This window comes from Danio rerio, chromosome 9 (genome assembly GCF_052040795.2).
Source record: "Danio rerio strain M-AB ecotype USA chromosome 9, GRCz13ab, whole genome shotgun sequence".
In the NCBI taxonomy this organism is placed as follows: domain Eukaryota; kingdom Metazoa; phylum Chordata; class Actinopteri; order Cypriniformes; family Danionidae; genus Danio; species Danio rerio.
This window is the reverse complement of record NC_141029.1, coordinates 37,981,765-38,005,340: the sequence shown is the minus strand read 5'-3', so window position 1 is coordinate 38,005,340 and position 23,576 is coordinate 37,981,765. Positions and strand designations below refer to the sequence as shown.

At 36.3% G+C, this 23,576-nt stretch overlaps 1 protein-coding gene across 4 annotated transcripts in view; it reads right to left on the bottom strand.

Moving 5' to 3' along the window:
* lrp1bb (low density lipoprotein receptor-related protein 1Bb) overlaps nt 1-23,576 on the bottom strand; it is a 631,192-nt gene that overhangs the window by 537,818 nt on the left and 69,798 nt on the right. For 2 of the 4 annotated variants that reach the window (XM_087268161.1, XM_087268162.1), the window contains exon 1: nt 23,261-23,540. The exons of the other annotated variants lie outside the window; for them this stretch is intronic. In XM_087268161.1, the coding sequence (XP_087124287.1) occupies nt 23,261-23,354 (94 nt within the window). In that variant the 5' untranslated portion in view covers nt 23,355-23,540. Of the gene's footprint in view, nt 1-23,260; nt 23,541-23,576 lie in introns of those variants that run through there. 4 annotated transcript variants of the gene reach the window in all.

Genomic DNA, 23,576 nt, shown 5'->3' with positions numbered 1-23,576 from the left:
GGATGCCAGCGAATGACCCACCAGGCACTATTTTCCGGGCCAATCTGTTGTTTCCAATAGACTGCATTTACTAATCAACCTCAACATTAAATTCAGGCATTACAATTGATTTTTGGGGCTACTTGATAATAATTAATCCCCCGCTGAAGACTTTTCTGTGTCCTTAGAAATAAAGTGCAATCACAAGCTGCCTTGCTGAGGCATTTTTTTGCTAAGCTGGTTTCCTTCACCTGTGTTGGCTTGTTACTTCAGGGGGCTTTGACTTCTTTGTTTCAAAGAAATTAATTGCCTTTAGGAGAGATAAATAGCAAGTGACAAGCACCGATGCCAAAAAGCAAGGATCCCAGTGGAATAAAAAAGCTCCATAAAGAAAGGGCATTTTCACATAGCGCCGCAGCCTCTAAGGCTCAGTGTGAAACGACGTGCTGGATGTATTAAACTCTCTTAGTCTCTTGTTTTTCTGCTCACTAATTATAGTGAAAGAACAAAGCAGGTGACTTATGATGAATCAACAGGCCTACGGAAAATTGCAAGAATCATAACGGCTGAAATGTTATGATCACTTTTCAAAGCCATCTGGATATTTTCATAGGTTTTACCCAAATAAACCTGTTGAACAGCTTCAAGTTAGCAAACCAAGTATGTTTATTTTTATCAATGTGCCTTAAAATAGTGTACTTTGAGGTGTAAAAATCTAAAATGACTAGCAAAATCCTTTGATTTTTGTTTTTTTATGTGTTTGGTTAATGAAAATGATCAACAAAGCAATTTGACTTTTAAGTGTAAAAAGTAAACAAATTTCAAATTACTTCATTCTTTATAAAAAAAAAATAATAATAATTCTTTGGGTCTTTAATCCAGACCTGACGAGCAGCTATGTCATCAAGCTCTGGGTTCATTAATATGCCTCATGCTGTGTTTGATAAGCAACAACATTTTCTAGTGAGACAATGATAATTTTCCTCCCTTAGTTATTTTAAAGGGGTGGTCCAAAATATAATTTTAAGGCTTGGTTGTGCTTATAAGATGCAAAGCAATGTGTGCTCACCTGAAGGAAATCATGTTATTTTCTTCATAAGTCTCACTTTGATAATACACAGCTACTCAGCTAACATGAAAACAACTGAAATATTTCCTAGTTCCTCTGAAAGGCCTGCCCTCAAGTGACTCTGATTGGTCATCGTCAAAATGTGCTGCGATTCGCGGGTCGGCTCCACATCACACCCGTACAAGCATGCGCTTTTCTGCTGTGTAAACAGTCAGTCAACCTCCTGCCTGCTCTCTAAAATAACATATGACAAGTGTCTGTAACAAGTGAAAATGGGGTGCGGCTCCTTTAAGAGACATCACTAATGCGTGTGTCTATGTGTTTGTGAGTGTGTGAACTTTCTATAACAAGCGCATGTGTGCGGGACTTTTTTCTTTTTCGCTGAAGCTCGGATTAAGTTATTTTCTGTAATAAATCTTGACAGAAGAATAAAGCACAAGATGTGGGATGTGACCTGTGTGAGCCTTGATTTATTTGTCTGCTGCTACCACGAGTTAGGTGAGCTATCCTGTATTTTTTTAACTCAACGCGTTACACAATGTCTTTCACACATATCCAGAATATGCAGTAGGCTTGGGCGGCATTTCGGTATTATGGTATACCGCGGGATCTAAAAATAGCAACGGTGTCAGTTTCAATACCGTTATACCGTCATAAAATATTAAATATCCTTTATTTAATGCCTACAAAAACGTATGTGTGGTTGTCATCACGGGACAGCGTGGAGGAGAGAGAGAGAGGAAGAGGGAGAGGGAGGGGGAGAGAGGGAGAGGTGACGTGACGTGACGCGCTTCAAAGTGTCCTGCAGTTCGGCAGTTTCGACTGAACAGAAGGGAGACGTGGTTAATATGAACGAGAGGTCTGCATTAGAGCTGAAGATCTTTGCCCGAACCTGGCGAGACCCGAAAAAATCAAAATCCCTGCATTAAAATCCATCCCTACAAAGGTGAAACAAATGATGATGAAGTAGTAAAAAAGCGTATTATTACGGCGGTCAAGCCAGTCACTAGCTCAGAAAGCGCATTCCAGCTGCAGGTATTTCGCCGGTCGCTCATACACTGCGTATTACGGTAGAGCCCTAAACCGCAAGCTGACAGGTAAAAAGACGAGGCTTCTCGCTAAAGTGAAACTGCTGTCATGTAAAATAAAATGGATGTTCCGGACTGGTAGAAGATGAACAAACAATCCAACCCAAAACTTGCAAAATCAGCCATATCAGAACTCGCCTGTAGCAGCAGGAAAGGGTGTTCAGCTGCTGGACCACGTGAGCGCAGGACTGCGCTAAAGCCTGTGGATTTAAATGTTCCTCCATAAACACACGTAGCCTAATCTTGGTGAGTAAAGGGTTTTTAAATTATAAATAAATATTAATTAAACCATATAATCATAATGTAGACAGAGTATACAGGCTAATGGTGGCATTATTCTTTTAATATTCAGCTTCACCGCCGCCTTAATGCCAGATTGTGAAGAGAAGTGGAGAAACACATCTTGCAAAGCCTTTATCTTAATTTCGTTATTGCCAAAATACCCGTCATCATTTAGAGTTTATTTTAATTTGATTTGTTAAGAAAGATTTTTTTTCATTTGTGTGTTGGTCAATTTAAAAGCTAAGTGCATCTACCTAGACCTATAGAGTGCTGATATGTTACGATGTTACAGAGGACTTACTTTATTTCTTTGTTCCAACTTTCAAGTGGCATATAGCCTAGTCTACATTTGTTACGACTAAATGATGTTAAAACATATAAATGACTCATTCTTGAAAAAATGCAATAGAACTGTGTGCATGAGCACATTTGAATAATGTCGGGCTGTAAATGGGTTCGGGCTTTATAAAGCTGTCAATCAAACTGTACCTGTCGGACTCGGGACCTATCGGGTATAATTTTTATTGCCCGATTACAGCTCTGCATTCCCGCTGCTGTACCGCGGGAGCCGGCCAGATTTCTTATGGTGCGGGAGTAAATTTCTGAATAAATCGCGGGAGAGATGTGTGTGTGTGTGTGTGTGTATGTGTGTGTGTGTGTGTGTGTGTGAGAGAGAGAGAGAGGTGCTGTGCGTCGCTTCTCTCTCTCTCTCTCTCTCTCTCTCTCTCTCTCTCTCTCTCTCTCTCTCGCTCTCTCTGACCGCGAGCCTAAGGTCGCATAGAATGTATTCAGTTTCTGAATGGTTTAGGCTCAAGCCAACAGTTTGGTGACGCTGTCTGAGCCTTACGTCATAATTTTTTTATTACGCCGGTAATACCGGAAACCGGGGTAAAATATGGAGGCGGTTTGACGGTATCAAAATTTGGATACCGCCCAAGCCTAATATGCAGTTGTAAGTAATATGAATCATCCACATATCTTTTGCAACTTCATTATCTGAGAAGTAAAACGCATGGAAAAGCTGCCTAAAGAGAATTAATGCAAAGTTGCGCACACACATAAAAGTGTGTGTGTGTGTGTGTGTGTGTGTGTTTACAGCAGTTTGACTGATAAATATGAATTTGTAGCTAAATCAGCATTTCCCCTTGTTTATATTGTTGCTACAGCTTACCGTTCACGCTAGACACTGTACATGTCATGATCAATTTTTACAAATAAAAACACTTACAGGTTGTAGTTCACAGCTTCTGCTTTTAAGAGATTTTAACCTAATCCAGCACTGAACTGGGAGATATTCTGGAGCTGTTTTTTTTGTCAAATTATGCTTGCTATATATTTTATAATTCTCTGGAACATAATTAATATTGAACTGTAAGCAATTCTGTCTTTGTGTCGTGTCCTTTGGAAACCCAAATACAGAAACAGACGAAGCTCTGTGGAAATAGCAGCGTTTGGACGCATTTTAGCTCTCTCTGCTATAATGTTACAGCGCCTCTGGCCACGGCCCTTAGCTGCGCAGTGTGTGTGCGGTAAAGGTACGCTTGTGATCTCACAAGGCCTGAAAGTATTTTTTGTAGTCCCCAAAATTCGTTCATTGTAGGCTTTGCTAAGCTAACTCGGTTAAAACCAAGGTCTCCCTTTGCATTGAACTTAGAACTTTTTACATCCAGAGATGTTGTTTATGTTCACACAGCTACATTACACATCAACTAAAGTTTAAAATTTGATATCGTAGTGGACCACCCCTTTAAGCGTATATTTCACTTACTATGTATGTGAGACTTTTGTTTTAAAAACGCAAATGGCAATGTGTTTACTGTGCGTTACTGGGCAATGACAGCATGAGACATGTCAGGATGCAAAATGTACGATTTAGAGAATATAATTTAAAATAATTTATCAATAAATCAATGCACTATATGACACGTTTAAGAAAAAAATGTAATGCAAATCGCCTTAAATCTACATTAATGATAACAATAATAAGAAACAAAATGATTCATTCATGTTAGCAAATATATTCACATTCACAGTTTACACTAATATTTGGTACAGTAGTGTATACAGCTAACCAATGAATGATTTTTAGTCTTTTTAATTTAATTTTTTGTTCTTCCAAGTATGAAAACGTAAGTATAAATTTGATGCTATTGATGTACTTTAATATTGTTTAATGTAATGCAGTGTATTTTATATAAAATTTATATTTTATTATAGTAATGAACATCCATGTTTCTATTTCTATATCTTCAATAAGACATAAATAAAACATCTGTGAAACATTTAACAAAAAATGTAAAACTTGGTCGTTCCAAATATGATTTCACTGTTCAGTTAGAGACAGAGTACGATTACATGGACACCCATAATTTAATACAATTAAGACAATACTCTGTTATAGAATCTACCATGTGAACAGCGATTGTTGATTACCTTAATCTGACTGAAGTCATAGTCGAACTACACAGAAATTAAATTAGGATGAGTATGCCTATTTTAGTCACATTATTGAAGTGCACACGCAGTGAATTTGTGCAGTTTCTGCATTAAGTAGTTGGAGGGTTGTAAACACTCGCGCTCGCCTCCCTCGCTATAGTAAGCTATGGCGACATAGCGAATATGAGATATTGTCGTCAGTACACAATAACCGGTTACGATTATTACTGAACCGATACCGAATTGTCCACATCTGCATCGCGGTGTAACGAAGAAACAATTAATTTTGACACCCCTAAATAACATAATCGATCTGTGCTATAACATGTAAAACAGGATCATGAAAAGAACATAGAAGAAGCAACTCATATAAACACAATCATATTACTGTCTTCAGATTAAGGCAAATAATTTGATTACTGATATAATATAATTACATTAATATCTAATATAATAAGATATGATTACATACTGCATGATTTCTGCTACATTCATTCTTCAATAGCGAGGCGCCACACCAAAATTCATCCCGCCACGGCTACATTACAGCTTCTAATTCAAATCATTCAGTCGTTGTTTTTTTTTAATAGCGGGTTATAATTGCACCAAAATGTATTAAAAGGTAAGTGAATAGTGACAAAGCGAACATTTCTGTAACCATAGTAGTGCTGTGTGTTATTTGTTTAACCCTTTAAGGTGACATGCTGGCTGACTGGCTGACTGACTGACTGACAGGTGGATGATGCGTCAGGCTAGAAAACACGATGTAGCTTTCGGTTAAGATGAACACAGTTTATATAGTTATACTTTATTTATAAATAAAGATCTATGATTTTGCTTGCAATGACTTTATCTTGCTGGAGTTTATAGCCGTTTCACTTCAGGACGCATTATAACCAGTCTGTAGGTCTATTGGAGACATTCAGAAATATTCCTAGAAAATCTAATGTCGGAGACATACTCGTTACATAAACGCACTAAATCACACTACAGCAGCGATTATTTGAGAGCAAACAAGAAAATCTGCACTTGAGCAGTGTATATTTGAGGGCGTGCAAGAAGTTTTGTGCATGAACAGAGGAAATCGGCATGCAAGCAGAGATTCGCATGCTCGTATTACATGAATGAGATCTCAACTTGTAATACTGCGCTCATGACATTTGTCATTGAATAACATCATAAGTAGTTGATGGATCTGTGTAAAAGGCTTCCGCCACAGCTGTAAAAAAAAAAATGCTAGAGGAAACACTGAACTGTCATTAAACCATTACTAAAGCAACAAAACAAATGGTATCCTAAGACTTTTGTACAAACGTGTGTATATTATAAATCAACACCCTTATGAGCCGATTCTTACACTGCATTACTCTTATCAAATCTTCTTTCCCAAAAAGTTCAGTTCAAACTATTGAATCCCACAACCTATAAAGACCTTAGTTTCAATAAATACTTCCACAATTGCCCGATTGAGTTCTAAAATCAGCAAGACTTCACCCGATTCAAAACCGTGCCCTAAAAACACTCCGTCATGTTCACTTACTACAAACCACCAAACAGAAACTGTGGAGGGTTGGCGCTTTTCATCTTTTCTTTTAGCTTCCCTTCCATTCTGTTTGGTGCATTATGAGGCTGAGTACAGAAGAACATTTCAGATGACTGTTATTTATCCAGCAGCGAGCACTGAAAGTGAAAGACAGTCAGGGATTGGGAGGCTGAGTGCTTTATCTCCTGTGCTTTCACAGAGCGCTGAGGCGAATCACAGATGCAGAGAGGGTGAATGCTCTTCTCCGGCACAACAAAAACAAGCAGGCATGTATCTAATTAGAACAAAAAGAGTCAGAAACAGAACGAAGTCAGCTGTGACAGAGCAGAGCAGGTGCTGAACCCAAACAATCAGATAAGAGATGTGCGGTTGCTGAATAGACTTTGAAACAAAATGAGACCTGATAGAAAGCTAACTAGATGCATTGAATTGCATACTATTAACACTTATTACACAGCTCTCTGGAATACTTAATTCTGATTGGTCAATCACAACATTACAAGGTATGTTATTCCAAGATTAATTGTTTGGGTCTAATGTTTATGTTTTGTGGCAAGTAGCAGTGTAATAAGCAGGATAATGTAGAAGCAGCCAGATGTTTGTGGCAAAAAATAGCCCTTTTGTCTTATACATCAGCTGATAAGCCGGGTTAAATTCTATAATAACAAGTGACTAGATATATTTATTTATTTATTATCCCTTTTTACATAAATCTCTGGAATAATGGATTATAAATGGTCAGTCGCGACATTCCAAGGTATGTTATTCCCAGATAACAACCAATGAAAGTAATAACACAGGCTCATCCAAGTAATTCAAATCATCCTAACTGTGAGTGAATACACTGACATCCATATATACAGTCAAGATATGACTGAAAAAAGCTTCCGCTGAAAAAAAGGCCTTCAGGCTTATGCAACAACTATAAGCTCTTTACATAATGCATTTTAAAAAAGGGTCACACAATTCTTAATTAGTAGACAAAACTGCTTCTTGTTACTGTTGTTTGTTTATGTTTTTTTGTTCCAATTTTAGCAAATATTTCTAAATTATTAGCACTGCTATGGTTATGTGCTTCGCTAAAAATTATTATGTTGAGAAGGTCATTTTTTTTAATGCAATCCCATTTTTTCAATAAAGTTGGTTATAGATATCAATTTTATTATTGATTTTTCCCAAGAGGAATGTGTTATATATATATATATATATATATATATATATATATATATATATATATATATATATATATATATATATATATATATAAAATTTTATTTTTTTTTCTGTAAAGATGCTTCTGATCATGACATGTTCACGTCTAAATGGTTATGAAATGGGTATGTTTATGTGATTATACGCAGCATCCTTAATTTTTCCTCTTAGGTAAGTAGAGATCTCCATTTAAGTATCATACTTAGAGGATAAACATGTTTTATGATAAAGCTGGAAGCATCTGAAACGGTACTCTGTATTGGCTGCAAAAATCCTGATCGGAGCCTCCCTATTACCAACTATTGCAATTTATAAGGTTAAAATGACAAAGATGCTTGTTGTAGAGTTTGCATAGCTACATATTAGATTCCATCAATTAATAGTAAAGTACACAACTGACAACATGTTGCTGGTGCTTGCTTTGCTGCCAAATGAGAAATCAGATTTGCGAAATCAGAATTGCCAACAACACACAGAGAATGCAAACTGCATAACACTGAATATAGAGCAGGGCGGCACACACATCCTGCTGAGCAGGGTCGCAAACCGAAGCTGGTGGTAATTAACTGAATCAAATAATTCAATCTATTAAAGTATCCCAGATAAAAGCCAGTCAAACTAAACCAAGCCACCTTAAATCCTTTTGAATGCCTTTTTCTCCCGAATGGCGATAGGTGATGAATTAAGCTCCTCTGCTGGTTTTTAAAGCATTCCAGCATTGGCCTCTCAGCCTTATAGCAGGATGCCAGGTGGCAGCTGGGACAGTTCCCTTTTAATCTGGTTTGGCGGTCCTAAATCACTGCCACAACAGCAGGCATGATGTAGGGGAGCTTGGAAGAGACATTCTCTTCATGGCTGTGGGTTGGACTTGTTCTCTTTCTCTATTTTTCCAGGTGTGTGGCCTTGTTTGCCATATGTCAAGTGAGCGAAATATTAATATCCACAGGGCACCTACAGAAGCCTCACCAAAATCCAAAACAAGCTTTTTTTTTATTAATGTGAAACGACATTGAAAGCCAGTCTAACTTAGAGCCTGAATACACATTGGCTGTAGTTCACACTGCAAAACTGTACAGTGCAATTGTTGAAATGAAATTAATTTCAGTCATATATTTAGAAATCTCATTGTACTTAAAGCAAGTTATGCCAACTCAAACCTTTTTGTATTTGTATTGTTATAAGGTAGTACTGAGTAGCAGATTTCTAACTAACTGAGTGCTTTGCATTCAACTGTATTGACCTTATTCTTCAATGCAGAAGAGCACTCGTTTTTGCAATTGTTTTGGAACTTCCGATTCAGCTGCCTATAGGAGAAATGACTAGGAATAATAAATGGCAGAAAACTGTCAAACTACTTGCTCAACAAACAAGTGTTTGCATGACTATACTCACAAAATAAAATAAGACAATAAGCAAATATCAGTTTGCAACATCAAGCTGCAAATCAAGATGTGAGACTGGAAGTCTTAAGCCAAAATGATTCTAATGGCTGCGCCTGCCTGTCCACGAAGAACAAGGTGAATAAGAAAAATGGGATTAAATTAACATGGGAAACCACATTAATATTGTGTTATGTAGGAAACCTGTAGGTTTCTGTTATAATTGTGGTGAAAAATTGTTCAAATAATTTATTCTGAGTTGATTCTAATATTTCTTTTTTTTTACTGTAAATTGCATTGTTACTCTATCTTGAATTGATTCTGAGTTTAGTTTTAACTGCAGATGGTGCTGTATGGTTTAAAAACAACTATTCTCTGCTTGCATCTAATTCCTTACAAATACCACTTAAACCTAAAATAACTATGAATAACGTTAGGACAGGTTTAATTTCATTACATTAACCCATGACACAAAAGCCAACTTTCATGACTCATTCAAATGCTCAAACACTCTTCTTGATGAGCATTTTAATGTATAATTAAAAATTATCCTAGAGCGTCATCTGTGGTTGAAACCTAAGTTCAAAATGCAAGATAATTAAGGCAATTGGTAACTTTTTGATTTAGTGGTTAATTCATATGACTTTTTATGATCTTATTCACACAATTTAGTACAATTTGCTTATAAAGCAGGGCAGGGATGGGTGCCACACCTCCTTTTTAAAATGGTACATTTTTGTTGATTGAACTTGTACAAATTTGTGTGAAATAGCCACTAAACTGACAAAACGTAAAGAATAGTTACGTTTTCTCATGAGATCAGGCTGCAAAAGCAAACCAAGAGAGCATACACTTAAAAAAAAAAGTATTGTAACTTAATTTTCTGTAATTATGACACGCATTTCAACACATTGAATTGCAACACTTACTTGAACGGTGTTATTTAAACTTTTTGAAGTACGTAATTTCAAATTATTTTAGGCTAATAAAGCACATGAGCAAAATTCATTTTGATGCATTTATGCCTGAGACTGATCTCAAAACTAGTTTTAGAGCAGTTATGGCTCACTGAGCAAAGCAACAGACTAAGCAATTGTTATTTAAGCTTAAAACATCCAAAGCATAAGTACTACTCTTCTGCAATGTGGTAAAAGGATTAATCTCAAACAAGTATTTATCTTAACATAAACCACTTATACTATTACTTTTATTGTCAACATTTCTTAATTCAATCCCACACAAAGCATGCTAGGAACAACATCCACTAACCAGGTTACGCCAACAAAATCCCTTTACATTGTCCCACTCCCAACACAAACCAATAAAGTTAACTTTATGTTTTACAAATGCAAGTAGATTGAACATAAAACAAATGACAAGATTTGTGTTGTTTCAACTCATGTTTTAAATAAGTCATTTGAACAAGCAGCAACACTAATGTAGCAATCCAGCAGAAAAACAATGCATTTTGAAAATCTCTGAATTAACTCAATGGACTTCTTGGACAGTTTTTTACCACAGGTTTACCTTTTGTTATGTTGAAATATGTAGGGTAACCATGGTGAGTAGTTGACGGGCTGCATAAATCTATGCAACATACTGCATAATTCACCATTAATCATGCAAGTGTATAAAAATATATCTTTTGACAGTTAAATTAACACGTTTGTTGCTAACTAACACTTAATCATGAAGACTGGACTTGGTGACATTTATGCAAGCAAATTGCACAAATTAGACTATTCAATACTTAAATTTAACTATGATCAACATTATGACACATATAGAGATGTCTGAAAGCTGCACTCATCATAAACAGGTTGTAGATCAAATTAAAACTTAAATAAAAGTTAGGTTCTAAAACAAGTGATCTGAACTTTCAATCGGGAATCAAGAGTGTTATGACGCTTTTTAAGGATTTGACAGTGTACCAAAGCTGCATGCTTACAATAAGGCTATGAGACGCTTCATGAGGGAGCATCAGCTACTTGTTCTGGGCTCTGGCTGTCAGATTGATAGGCATACTTTAGCCCCAGGATAAAACTGTCTCACAGACTGCTGAATCTCTGGTCCACTGTCTGCATCGCTCCGAGTCTAGTATTAGTTTTAACCCGTCTAAGCCCTTATGGCATTTCTAAGGGTGTTAAGTCTTCTTTAATAGAATGAATCTCAGATCCTTTTAAGTTGACCAAAAAGTGAAGAGGGTGAAAAACTACATAGAGACATATGTGAAAATGTCTCCTTTTATTCTTTCCTTTTTATAAAATGTGTGCTTTATAGAGGATACGGTGTGTATATAGGGATTGTAATTACGCAGTTTATTTTTAAGGACATGGGCTATTTTAAAATATTTTTAATTTTGGAGATTTAGTATATTGACAGCCATCAGCAGAGCAAAGAAATTCGTAACATTCGAAAAACGTTCCGCCACAAAATGATGACAGAAACTGCATAATGAGTACTTAGAGAAAAAGTTTCATATCATTTGAGCTTTTATCCATCTGAGTAAGTTTCAAACTACAGCGGAACAAATCATTACAAAACAGGTCAGTGACATTTTAAGGGGACAGTCACACCGAACGTGCTTTTTGTGTTAAGAGGCGCATTTTTTAAATGGTTTATTTACAGCCGCAAGCGTTTTGTGCACTGCTTATGCTCACTGCACGCCTCGCATTTACCACCTGCTGAGCCTCGCATTTTTGCCATTGCACGCACTGTTGAAAAAAAAGTCAACTCTGAGAGGAGAAAGCACGTTACGTCAGTCGCGTCTGTTTCATTCTCCAATCAAATGAAAGCAAAGGTGGGGTTTCCGTTGAGGTGCATGCAGTGTTTGTGTTGTCAAGACAACGACTGAGACTTTTGAAGGAGGAGGAGAGACTTGTGGTTGCTGTTTTGAGTTATCCGGAGCTGTATGACTTCACAAAATTGAAAATCACAATATTATTAAATATTAAAATTATATTAATATCAACAGCAACACTCTGGTACATTACCCAGCTGATTCATCAAAAAGCGCACTGCTCTTCTTTTTTTCTTGTCAACAAAAAAGGCAGTGTGGTAGACCTCACGTTTTTGGAACAGAAATGCGCGTTTGGTGAGATCGACCCCTTAGTAAATCTCTCTCTTTTGTATTTTGTTGTGCTGCATTTATACCACTGTAATCTGCTAGTGTTTGCTTTGCTTTGGCTTTTTCGTGGTTTATTATTATAATATCCTCATTCCAACAAAGAAATACAGGGAAATCTCTGTAGACTGATGGCATTTCGTGCCATTCAGCCTTTTATTCTTAAGATGTGAGCAAAATCACCTTTTTTGTCATCACTTTAGACATTACGCTAAAGAATCATTCAAATACTACCTCTAGAATGCTGTTAGTGAAGTAGCAACGGTTTCTGCTGTTCTGATGGTCAGCAGCAGATGTAAATGAATGGAGGAAGAAAGTAGCTCCTCATACGAAAAGATTTTTGAGAGTCTCTGTGTTTGATTTTATTTTTATATACAGGATTATGCCATCAAACTAAAAACACAATATCACACTCGTAGCAGTGCGATGGTAGTATATCGTAACTGGTGGGAAACTAAGACACTCGGCCTGCATCCCACCATTGCTCAAATATATATTAATATATTTCTAAACTACTGTGATGCTATTTATGTAAACATTTTTAGATCATAAATACAACAATCATATAAGTAATATTGTAGAATATTATTACAATGTATAATAACTGTTTTGGGTGGCACGGTGGCTCAGTGGTTGGCACTGTCGCAAAAAATGTTATTTGGTTCTCAAAAATCATTTTATATTAATCATCACTTTTCTGCCTTTTTTGTGAAAAACAAAATAGTTGAACTGAATACTTGATGAAAAAGGTTCAAAAGCACCGCATTCATTTAACAGAAATATTTGTTGGGATTTTAATTGATAGGATTTAATGTTTTTTCATTAAATATAACTTTTTTATTGGATTGATTTTTTTAAACAGAACTTGAAAGGCAGTGTTTTTTTTTTAAATATGACAAAACGCATTCAAAGGTACATTTCAGTAAACTTATGTGTGATTAAACATATTAACTACAACAAAAAAATGGGATTCATTAAAAATACATTATAAATCGACTGACAGCCTCAGGCTACATCCAACCACAAAAGAATTATATTTCTAATGCAATTGTCTGACTTTCACACAGCATTACAATGCGGTCCAGCTAAACCCTTGAGCCTTCATTTGAGCAGAACTCTGAAGACCTCTGAGAGTCTCTGAGTAGTTAGAAATAAAATAAGCAGCTCATCTTCTCCTCTGTGTGTCATCATTACCTCTATATGGTTCACAACGTAGCCAGTGCTCAGTCCAGACCTCGGAATAGTCAGTCTGTTTACATACTGAATGTCAAAATGCAGGCAAACCATTTAACCACCTCAAACGAATCAATCACAAAACAGCAAGTGTGTTGCTGTACATTCATTTGCCATTTATTCCTTCATACGTACAAATGCTCAGATGCGACCAGCTAATATCTGCACTCCTTTCTAGGATTTACTTCCATCCATCAATAGAGATAAATTCTTAATTTCATTTGCCTTTCATAGAGCACCCTGTTTTGCTCATTAAGAACGTTTGCTAGTCTTTCAATTCATCCTTAATAACAAATCAACAAACGCTCATTAATTCATTCTCTCTGATTTGTCATATCTAATTGAATCCATGCCATGTATATTAGTTTTACAATGACTTGTAACCCTCCTCTAAGGGAAAGCACAAAAAAAAGAAAGAAAGAAAAAGAAGATCCAGGGCTCCATTAATCACATTACTTATGCTGCAAATTAAACAAAAAGCCTAATCTTAAACCTTTGAATAATTAATTCAACAGCGAGCAAGCAAAAACACATACGCTGGACTGAACACATGCAGGTCTCCACCCCAACCAAAAAAAAAATGTGTTCACAAAACACTGCTTTTCGCCTACAATAACAGATTACCATGTGTACCATCACATCTAACAGCTGATTGTTTTCTGAAAACAGTGCAAAGTCACCCCAGATCCAATTAAAACGGGTGCATAAATCTACAAACTACAACAACAAGTGCGCTTTCCTGGCTGTGTTATTAAAAGCTTCCAAAATACTTTGCCCAGGCAGTGGTCACTGAATGTGAATACATTTCAAGCTCTCATTGATTTCTGCACTTGTTTCTGATTACTAAGACACAGGCTCCAAAATTAACACTCAGAGAGTCCAATGTGAGCGCAAATTAGCTTTGGCAAGTAAATAAAAGAGTTTGTTTCCAATTGATGGTATCTTTACAGAACTGCAACTCGATAACGGTTTAAAGAGAGTTCACGGAAAGGCTCAATGACAATTATGACACCATTTACTCATCCGCAAGCCCTTCCAAACCTGTGTGACTTTCTTTGTTGAATGGTAAATATTAAAAAGTCTTTTTCTGTACAGTGAAAGTCAAAACTGGTAACCGAAAATAAATGTTCAAAAGTCTGCTATGAAAGTTTTGAACTGGTTGCAAAAGCTTGAATATAACGATGCATGTTTCTAACACAACTTATCATTAATAGTAAATGAATATGTAAATTCTTACAAATATATTAATTAAGGGTGTCACTATTTTGATTTTGAATTTATATCGATCAAAATTCATGCTTAATTTCGATTATTAACAACAGAATCGTCGATGCTGCCACGCCCCATGTCACGTCAGCTTGGCTTGCCAAGCGGGAAAAAACACGCTTGTTAAAGTGATTGTTGAACTGCAGACGCAGGAGACCTGTAGGGTCTCTTAAACCCTTTTAAACTTAAACCCTCTCCTCTTTCAATGAAGTCGCCGGTGTGGAAGTATATTTTGGATTTCCAGTGAGTTATGTTGACAACAATGTTTATGTTTATGTGTGTGTGCGCACACAGAACAGAAGCATGCGGTCAAGCATTCGGTCTCGCTCGCTTACTGAGACGAGTGCACACATCTAAAGTCATCTTACCGTGAGCGCTTTTATGGTCAGATAGGTGTCAAAACGCGTGTTTAGTGATTATTCATATTAACCCTCATTTGTGTAATAAACAAACGAGTTGAGAATCAAAACACACGTGAAAGAGAAACCATTAAAGAGAAAGCGCGCGATAATGCTTCTGCCGCCTGTTTTTATGATTATTAATCAAACAACAAATGTAGAACATGCCTCCCTGCTCTTGACTGAAGGACTTTTTTAGCTAAAGTGTTTTTTCTTACAGTTAAGATGCTTAAAGCACAGTGTTTCATATTTTTTTTATATTGCATTTATTTCTCTTTCCTTTGCAGAGTGGAAAATAATATATGCAGTTGAAGTCAGAATTATTAGCCCTCCTGAATATTAGCAACATCCCCCACCCCCAGATTCAAAGTTTGATTTAAAGGCTTAACTAGTGTAATTAGGCAGGTCATTGTAAAATTATAACAGTAGTTTCTTCTGCAGGCAATCAAAAAATATATTGCTTAAGGGGGGTAATATTATAGACTTTAAAATGGCTTTCAAAATATTTAAACCTGCTGTTATTCTATTCAAAATAAAAATAAAAAAGCCTTTCTCCAGAAGAAAAAATATTAGAGGAAATACTGTTAAAATTCCTTGCTCTGTTAAACATCATTTGGGAATTTATTTATTTTTTTAATTCTCAGGAGAGGTAATCATTTTGACTTTCAGTAATCCTTTTGAATAATCGTGATTACACTTATGACCAAAATAATCGTGATTATGATTTTTCCCAAAATCGAGCAGCTCTACTTTACAGTTTATTGTACATATGAGATGTCTAATTGTATTGTCTGCATTAAATTAACTTCCATAAATTTTTAAACAAAAGCGATCTTGTATATCGTACAGAGAACTTATGAAAGCATGTGAAATGCAAGTCATGTGTCTAATGTTTCAAATAATTTAGGTACATAACAGATGAATTTGTGCATAAACCAAAGTATGTTACTTATTCTGGCCTGTACTTTTAATAATACAAAAAAAAGCACGTCATCTTATAAAATTGTATTTATTTTTAATTGATTTAAAAAGTGGAGGTTTAATTGATTTAAAAGTGGAGACAATATACTGTATACAATTTATTTGATCATTAATTTTCTTTTTAGCTTAGTCCCTTTATTAACCAGGGGTCGCCACAGTGGAATAAACTGCCAACTTATCCAGCACATGCTTTACACAGCAGATGCTCTTCCATCCGCAACTCAACACCAGGAAACACCCATACACTCTTACATTCACACTCATTCACTACAGCCAATTTAGCTTACCCACTTCACCTACACCTTATGTCTTCAGACGGAAACCGGAGCACTCGGAGAACACCCATACCAAAACGGGGAGAACATGCAAACTCTACACAGAACGCAAACCAGCAACCTTCTTGCTGTAAGGCGATTGTTCTACCCACTGCGCCACCGTCCTGCCCTACTGTATAAATGTATAAAATTAACTTAGTTAATTAGTATTTTGGGTCTGCCTTGTGATGCTTAAATATATATAATTTAATCAAATGTTTTCCTGTTCTAGATATGCCTGACAAAATATATAGCAATACTATTTATTGGACCTACTTGTATAATAAACTATTGTTACACTGAATGACTTTTAAACAGGTGTCTTTTTAAAAACATCTAAATAATTATAGAAAAATATATCCATTCATCCATTCTTCAAATAATTTGGCCTATTTAGGGTTATCCCTTTTCTGTCATCATAGGCTATAAACGTGAACTGTATAAATACTGGGTTTCACACATGTTGGGACAACATGAAGGAATGTAAGTTGACTGACAATTAATAAATAACCATTTTGTCACTCCACTAAATAAGTAGTTTGAACATACAACAAAAGTCATTTTTTGAGTGTGGATGGCCGGTTTGTAAAATGACTGACAAAAATATTTTATTTTAAATAAAAAACATTGGCAAGGGAGCCAATGTAAAGTCAGTGCCTTTACAGCGAATGGAAAACATTGTGGTGCAATAAAACACCTTGACCTTCTCCACGAGCTCCCACAGAGCTGGTTTCCAGCATGTCAACACAGAATACAGATGCCCATGATGTCATAGGCCAGCAGATTACCTGTGCATTGCAGGATTAGCTCCAACTGCAAAGCTCAGCCACAACCACTCGATCCGTCAAAGGTCAGAACACTTAATGACTCAGCTGAATGTGTGGCCAACTTCAACCGAACTTCAATTGGACCAAATGGGCCGTGCAATAGAATGCCAGCAAAAACAATGAAGCCTGACACACAGGTGCAAGATGAATCACTTCCAGAAGCAAGATTGGAGCTCGTACCGGAACTCAAGTGCTTTGCTTTGTCATCTCTCTTGTCATTCTAAACCCCTTTTCGGTGAGCGCTTTGGCTAGGGATCAGTGTGCCTTAGTGCTTCCCATTTTATAGAGCACCAGATGGATAATTGTGAGGTCATTCACAAAGCAGTTCTTTGGAGAGCTAGACCTCTGGACCTGCTTGGGAGCGAGGAAACACCTGAAGCTGAGGCATGGGTTTTCCAAGGCTCTCCAGAAACAGCTTGTAAACTAGTTCCATATGACAGATTTATTTAAAGAAAATAAGGCCTTTTTGAAATAAAATGTTCCAGACACTGATGCAAACCACCTATGAAAATAAATGTAGACCAACCTGAAAAGGTCAGTCAGCTGGGGTGGAAGTGCTGTGCAACCACAACTCTCTTCCAAAATTTATTGGGTTTCCTTGCTGACTATTGCCTACACAGAAGTGCCCTCTAAAGGCCGATTCGCACTGCAGCAACAGACACCAACACTCACCAGATCACACGACAGTATGTCACTTCTCAGACATTCCATGACCTGACACACACCAAATGAACATGCTAAATCTGTGAAAACAAGCGGTGACCAACTGAAACAGATGCCAACAGGGGAAATACACTTGATCGGACAGAACCTGATGATAGTGTTTGCTGGTGTTAGATGGTGACTGTCAGTATAGTGGAAACTAGCCTTAAGGAAGCAACTGAACCATCAAGAAAGCTACTTAGGGGTGATTTGAAATGTTCTACACAGACAGAAAGCATGCTGGCATGCAGTAATAATAACAACATGACGTATATACTAAAATCATGAGAGCACTGCACTTCACAGTATAACAAGGTTTGATTTATTAATAGCATGCTCAATGTGAACTATAAAGCGAGACTTCTACAGAATTTCAACATGACACATATTTAAGATCAAATGCATGTTGTGTTAGATAAAATTATCAACGGTTAAAGGGATAATTCATCCATAAATGTAAATTTACTCACTATTTATACACCCTTAGGTGAATACAAACTTTAAAAATACTTTTTTTTTTTCATTTTCTGTTAAACGATAAAGATGATCCTTTGAAGAATGATGAAACCTGCAACCACTGACATCCATGGTAGTAAAAACCATGAAAGTCAATTGTTAAAGGTTTTAAAATTTCTTCAAAATATCTTCTTTTGTGATCAACAAAGAAAAAGGAAACTCAAACATGTTTAAAACCACTTGGAAGTTAGTAAATAGTGAGTCAATTTTCATTTTGGGGGTGAACTGTACCTTTAATAAATGTAAAATATATTGCCAATTTTACTGTATAAGTTCTTACAAGTTTATATTTGTTTAAAAGCAATAATTAATGTAAACGAACAATGTTTTTGCAAAGTATTACCATTATTGGGATTGCATCCCTCATCTTTGATTGCTTAACTAATCTATTTTCCTGGGGTGTCAAAAAACTCATTATACTGCTGAGTTTACCCCCAAAACCTTGTTAAACACACCTGAATCAGGCATCAAATGAAATATTTTATGTCCATGATATCAATTTCTGACTGAAAATTACATTAAAATATTTACATAAAAAATAATCACCAAATGCAGCTTTCAGGTGTTTATTTAGCTCAACCATCACGAAATGCAATGCAAAGGATTGTCGGATATCAAAGGCTGCAAAGGATGTATCTATGCTGCCTGAAAAAATCAATTAGATGAAGGTATCTCTGGAGACAGAAAGTGAAGCTGGATTAAGACTCGGACATGCCTTGATGATTTCAAACCTTTTCATGTCTTCTGAGGTTTTTTGGAGAGCTGAATATGATTCTGGATGAACTTACTGTAGAATGATTTTCCTTTAATTGATTGATTGATTTAAATGGAGATCATGATATATTTTTTCTAATTGTACATTATAAAGCTCAGTTTGAATGGATGATTCAGTGACTCATAGACTCTTGTTTTATTGTTCATTGATCAGCATTTTGAAAGAATGTCTGCTTGTCACCACCTAAAGGCACAACAATGTAATTTACACAGCTATCATTAAAAGTATTTTTATTTACTCCATTTTGGCTGCCATAGACATCAATGTTTATATACTGTATGATCCCAGTGATTGAAAAAGTACAAACAAAAAAACAACAACATGATGTGGTTGAAAAAAAAACTATATAACTATAATAACTATATATATATATATATATATATATATATATATATATATATATATATATATATATATATATATATATAGTCTATTTAGAACAGTGCACATGTTTAAATAATTGATTATGACTTATATTATTTTTGTGTGCGTCTATGTTGTTGTCATCATAAGTAGGGCTGGGCGATTTGGCCTAAAATCAAAATCTCGATTAATTGGATATTTATACACAATTACGATTAATGAACGATTATTTAATTCATTTATTTTATTATTTTGTCCTTTCCACAGCGACTACACTCATCAACACTACCAAGCTGACCAATCACAGTGCTTGTGTTATGCATCATCCCAACGTGTAGAAACATTTTTTAAGAGGCCGGCATCTGCATAAGTAACAGCAAAGGATTATACTATATATTAAATAGGTTCTGAATGTTTAATTACTTTTCAATTAATTGCCCAGCCCTAGTAAGTATAATAAATATTAAAAGTAGGATACAGGTTTTTTTTTTTGTCTGTAACTTTGTCCTTAGCTGCATGTCTTGACCAGGACTCTTTGATAGAAGAGATATTTTATTGAACTTTTGTGATTAAACAAGTAAATACAAGTAAATAACTCATTAAAAATGTACTATACTATACAAGTTTTATAACTTATAACTACACATGATGACAACTGCTAAATTGGTCAACTGCAGATTTTAATGTACCATTATGATCAGTCTTTTTTAATGAAGGTTTATTAAAGATGTTTGACTCAAGATCACAATCTTTTAATGATTAACTGTGCAATTTATTGCCATTCTTGTTCAGTAACCTTGATTTTCTTTATTTAGTTTTGTCTGTGAAACAACTGTCTGGATCAGTGTTGTCGACTTGTGCACAAACCAAACAGTGCAAAAGTTCAAAGCACATATGCTTTGAACCATACCAGGATTGATGCATACTGTGCAGATGATGAAATTTGCATTATGCACACAGTTTGCATGCATATATGAAAAAACTAAAGAATGCAGCAAGCTTAAGAAGGCATCACAATTAAGCTGATTTCCATTTTAAAGACATCTACTATGCTGCATTCATAAGCAGCATGCTACTGTAGGTTTTGAGCAATGATATCAGCCCTTTCTTTTGAGTCGCACAAAAGCATTTCCCCTATGTAGAGTAAGGCAGATCAGCATTCCCTTTGCATGACTGAGGTCATTTAAACAATCACTGTTTGGGCCATTATTGACTTTCCTCCAATACCAGGTAAAAATCACAGTTGGACAATAAGCCGGCACAGCATGTCTAGATATAATCTCATTTAATTAGGCTCTGGGGGCGTCCTCCCGATTTCATTACGAAAGGATAGTGCTTAACCTGCTTTTTGGGGCACGCCAGACTCTCTTAAAAAGGGGGAAACATTTCCAGCAACCTTGAACTGTTTGTAATAGCTGATAAATATCTGAAGGGAGAGTCACAGGTAAGATAAAAGAGGGTTTGATATAATGAAGTGTGGTTTGGGTAAACTACTTTTCAATGATGCCTTTCCATCTGCCTGCACTGGTGGTGTAAACTCTTGGCTGTGATACGCTAGATTAGATGGCAAACAATGATTAAAGTTTCACCAAACAGACTGTGGAACGAATGGTTTAACTAAGCATCCTAAGTCACAACAACGCTGATGACTCCAATGCATTGTTTTGTAAAATATGGATAAGCGAAAGAGCAGTGATGATATTAAGCATATATCATATGATGGAGGTATGAATGGAGGCATTTAGCAGGGGAACACAAGCCTCGGAGTACCACTATTCAGATAATCTCCTCGCAGGGCACCGTGACATTTACATTCATCTGATATGATGAATATGCAGCTTTTGAAAACGGCACTTTCTCTCTTCGAACACACCTCAAGACACACGGAAGATCCAGCGCATGTGTGCTCAGTGATGTGTGAATTATTCATGAAATCACATAGAAAATTATAAATAATAATAAAAAATCCAATTAGTTTTCAGAGATAGGCATTTACTCACTGCAATAAATGATAGTATAAGAATTATCGGACATTTAAGAGGTGCTGGGTGCTTCAAGACTTGCAGCCAAGTTGAATTTATGTTGCCATAAATAAAAAGCATAGTGACGTACAAAAAGGACAGTCTTGCAGAATTATGTTTAAGGGTCAAAAGAAAGAATATTTACGATGGTTAGGTGTAACAAAACACACTTAATGGTTAAAAACTGCTTTTGCTGTGGATGTCTTGCACAGCAGGGTCAAATTACATAAAACTTGAAAGTGGTTTCCTTCTTGGTTTACAAATGCTGTTTTTGCTTATACTGTAAAACACAGTCTTGTAATAACTGCCTAGCTGAACTATATTGTCTATGCATTCAAATACAATGCTTGAGAGATGAAAAAGAGATTGTATTTTCGCCTTGAGTATTGGGAGCACAAGAGGAAAACAATCTTGACAGATTTGTCTGTGCTACAAGCTGACAATCTTTGCTTCATCTCAATCCGACGGCAAACTGGGAATTGCTTCAAGTGAACAAAACCTCTGCAACTAGTTCAAGACTCATTGATCTCCACATCAAAATTCATTAAATATCTGCCCTTATTGATTTAGATTTCTCTGACAGCGTCACTCACGATTGCTACTCTTCAGCCAAAAGCTTTTGTTATGCAAGCCGTATGAGGAAGACTTTGAGAAATTGGAAAAAGTTGCATCATTCGCAACTTGAAGACATCGCCGGTTAGAAGTTTCCAGAACTTCACGATATACAAGCATTACAGGATGACTGTTTAAGAATTAATATCTGCACAATTAGCAAAGATCATCCAAGAGAAGGCCACACGTTGACTTCAACATAGTTCAGCACAGTTTCACCAAATTTGACCAATAATTGAAGAGTTTAGATGCAAAAACCTCTAAATGCCATCTAAAATTGTCCTTTAAAATGAGCATTTTTATCAGGCTCCATGTGTGTATGTTCAGTAATATGACTTTTATGGCAAAGAACTAAAGTGAAATACCTCATCATAAACAAAGGAGGCTGAGAAAAATGTTCATTTTCAACGGAAATTTCAGACAGCACTTACAGGTTTTCCCTTCTGAAGTCTTCAATTAAAAAAATAAAAATAAAAACATTCAAACATTAAAGACCACCAGGTTTCAATAGCATAATGCAAAGTAAATCATTACATTTGCAAGGAACATAACTTGTTTAATTATGCGAGAAATTATGCAAAATCATAAATCAAATCACGCTTCGATAAACAACCATTCAATTTATATTTGACAGTTCAAAATACTCAACTCCTATCTTAATTTCTATAACATCAATACGTACTATATTTTATAGATTTTTTTTATCAGTTCTGCAATATACAGTAGGCTATCTCATAAACGAATTCAACCCACCTCTCCGTTTAAACAAATCACTATATTATACTAGCCTAAATGACTATTCTACTAAATGAATATGAGGGCTTGAGCTCTCCGTGCATCCTATCAATACTCTTTCAGTCCTATCCAAGATCATCACTAGTGCACTACCCACTAAGTACGAAGTATCCACTACCAAGGAACTGAATTCCAACATAGACTACTACAACACGCGAATGAAACATTCCAATCTCGGCATATTAACATGTCCCAATTCAATCCGAAGCAACATTTAGGGGAAAAACGCACGCATCGCATGTGAAACGTGCAGCGATGTGAAGCGCGTGGCGTGATCCGCTGTCAGATTCAGGATGCTCCGCGAGCGCAAGTTTCATTGTGGGGCTGCTGCTGCGTCTGTCTTACCTTGCTCTGAATCAGCGTCCCTCAGTGTCTGAACATTTGAGAATATATCCCCGAATCCCAATATGACGAGTAAGGTGAGGATATATTCGGACATCGTTGCTGAGTGAGGGCGAAGGCCACCGCACTTCTGTTACTGAAGTCCGATTCCAGCCCTCCGGTAGAGCGCCGTTATTCAGGAATGACAAGTGAAATTTGTCTGCAGAGCGAACCGACCCTCCTTCACTCCTAGCATTCAGATGGATTTCGAGGCGCGCGCACACATGAGCTTGCAGGCGACAGTGAGAGGGAGAGAGAGTGTGTTTGAGAGAGACAGAGA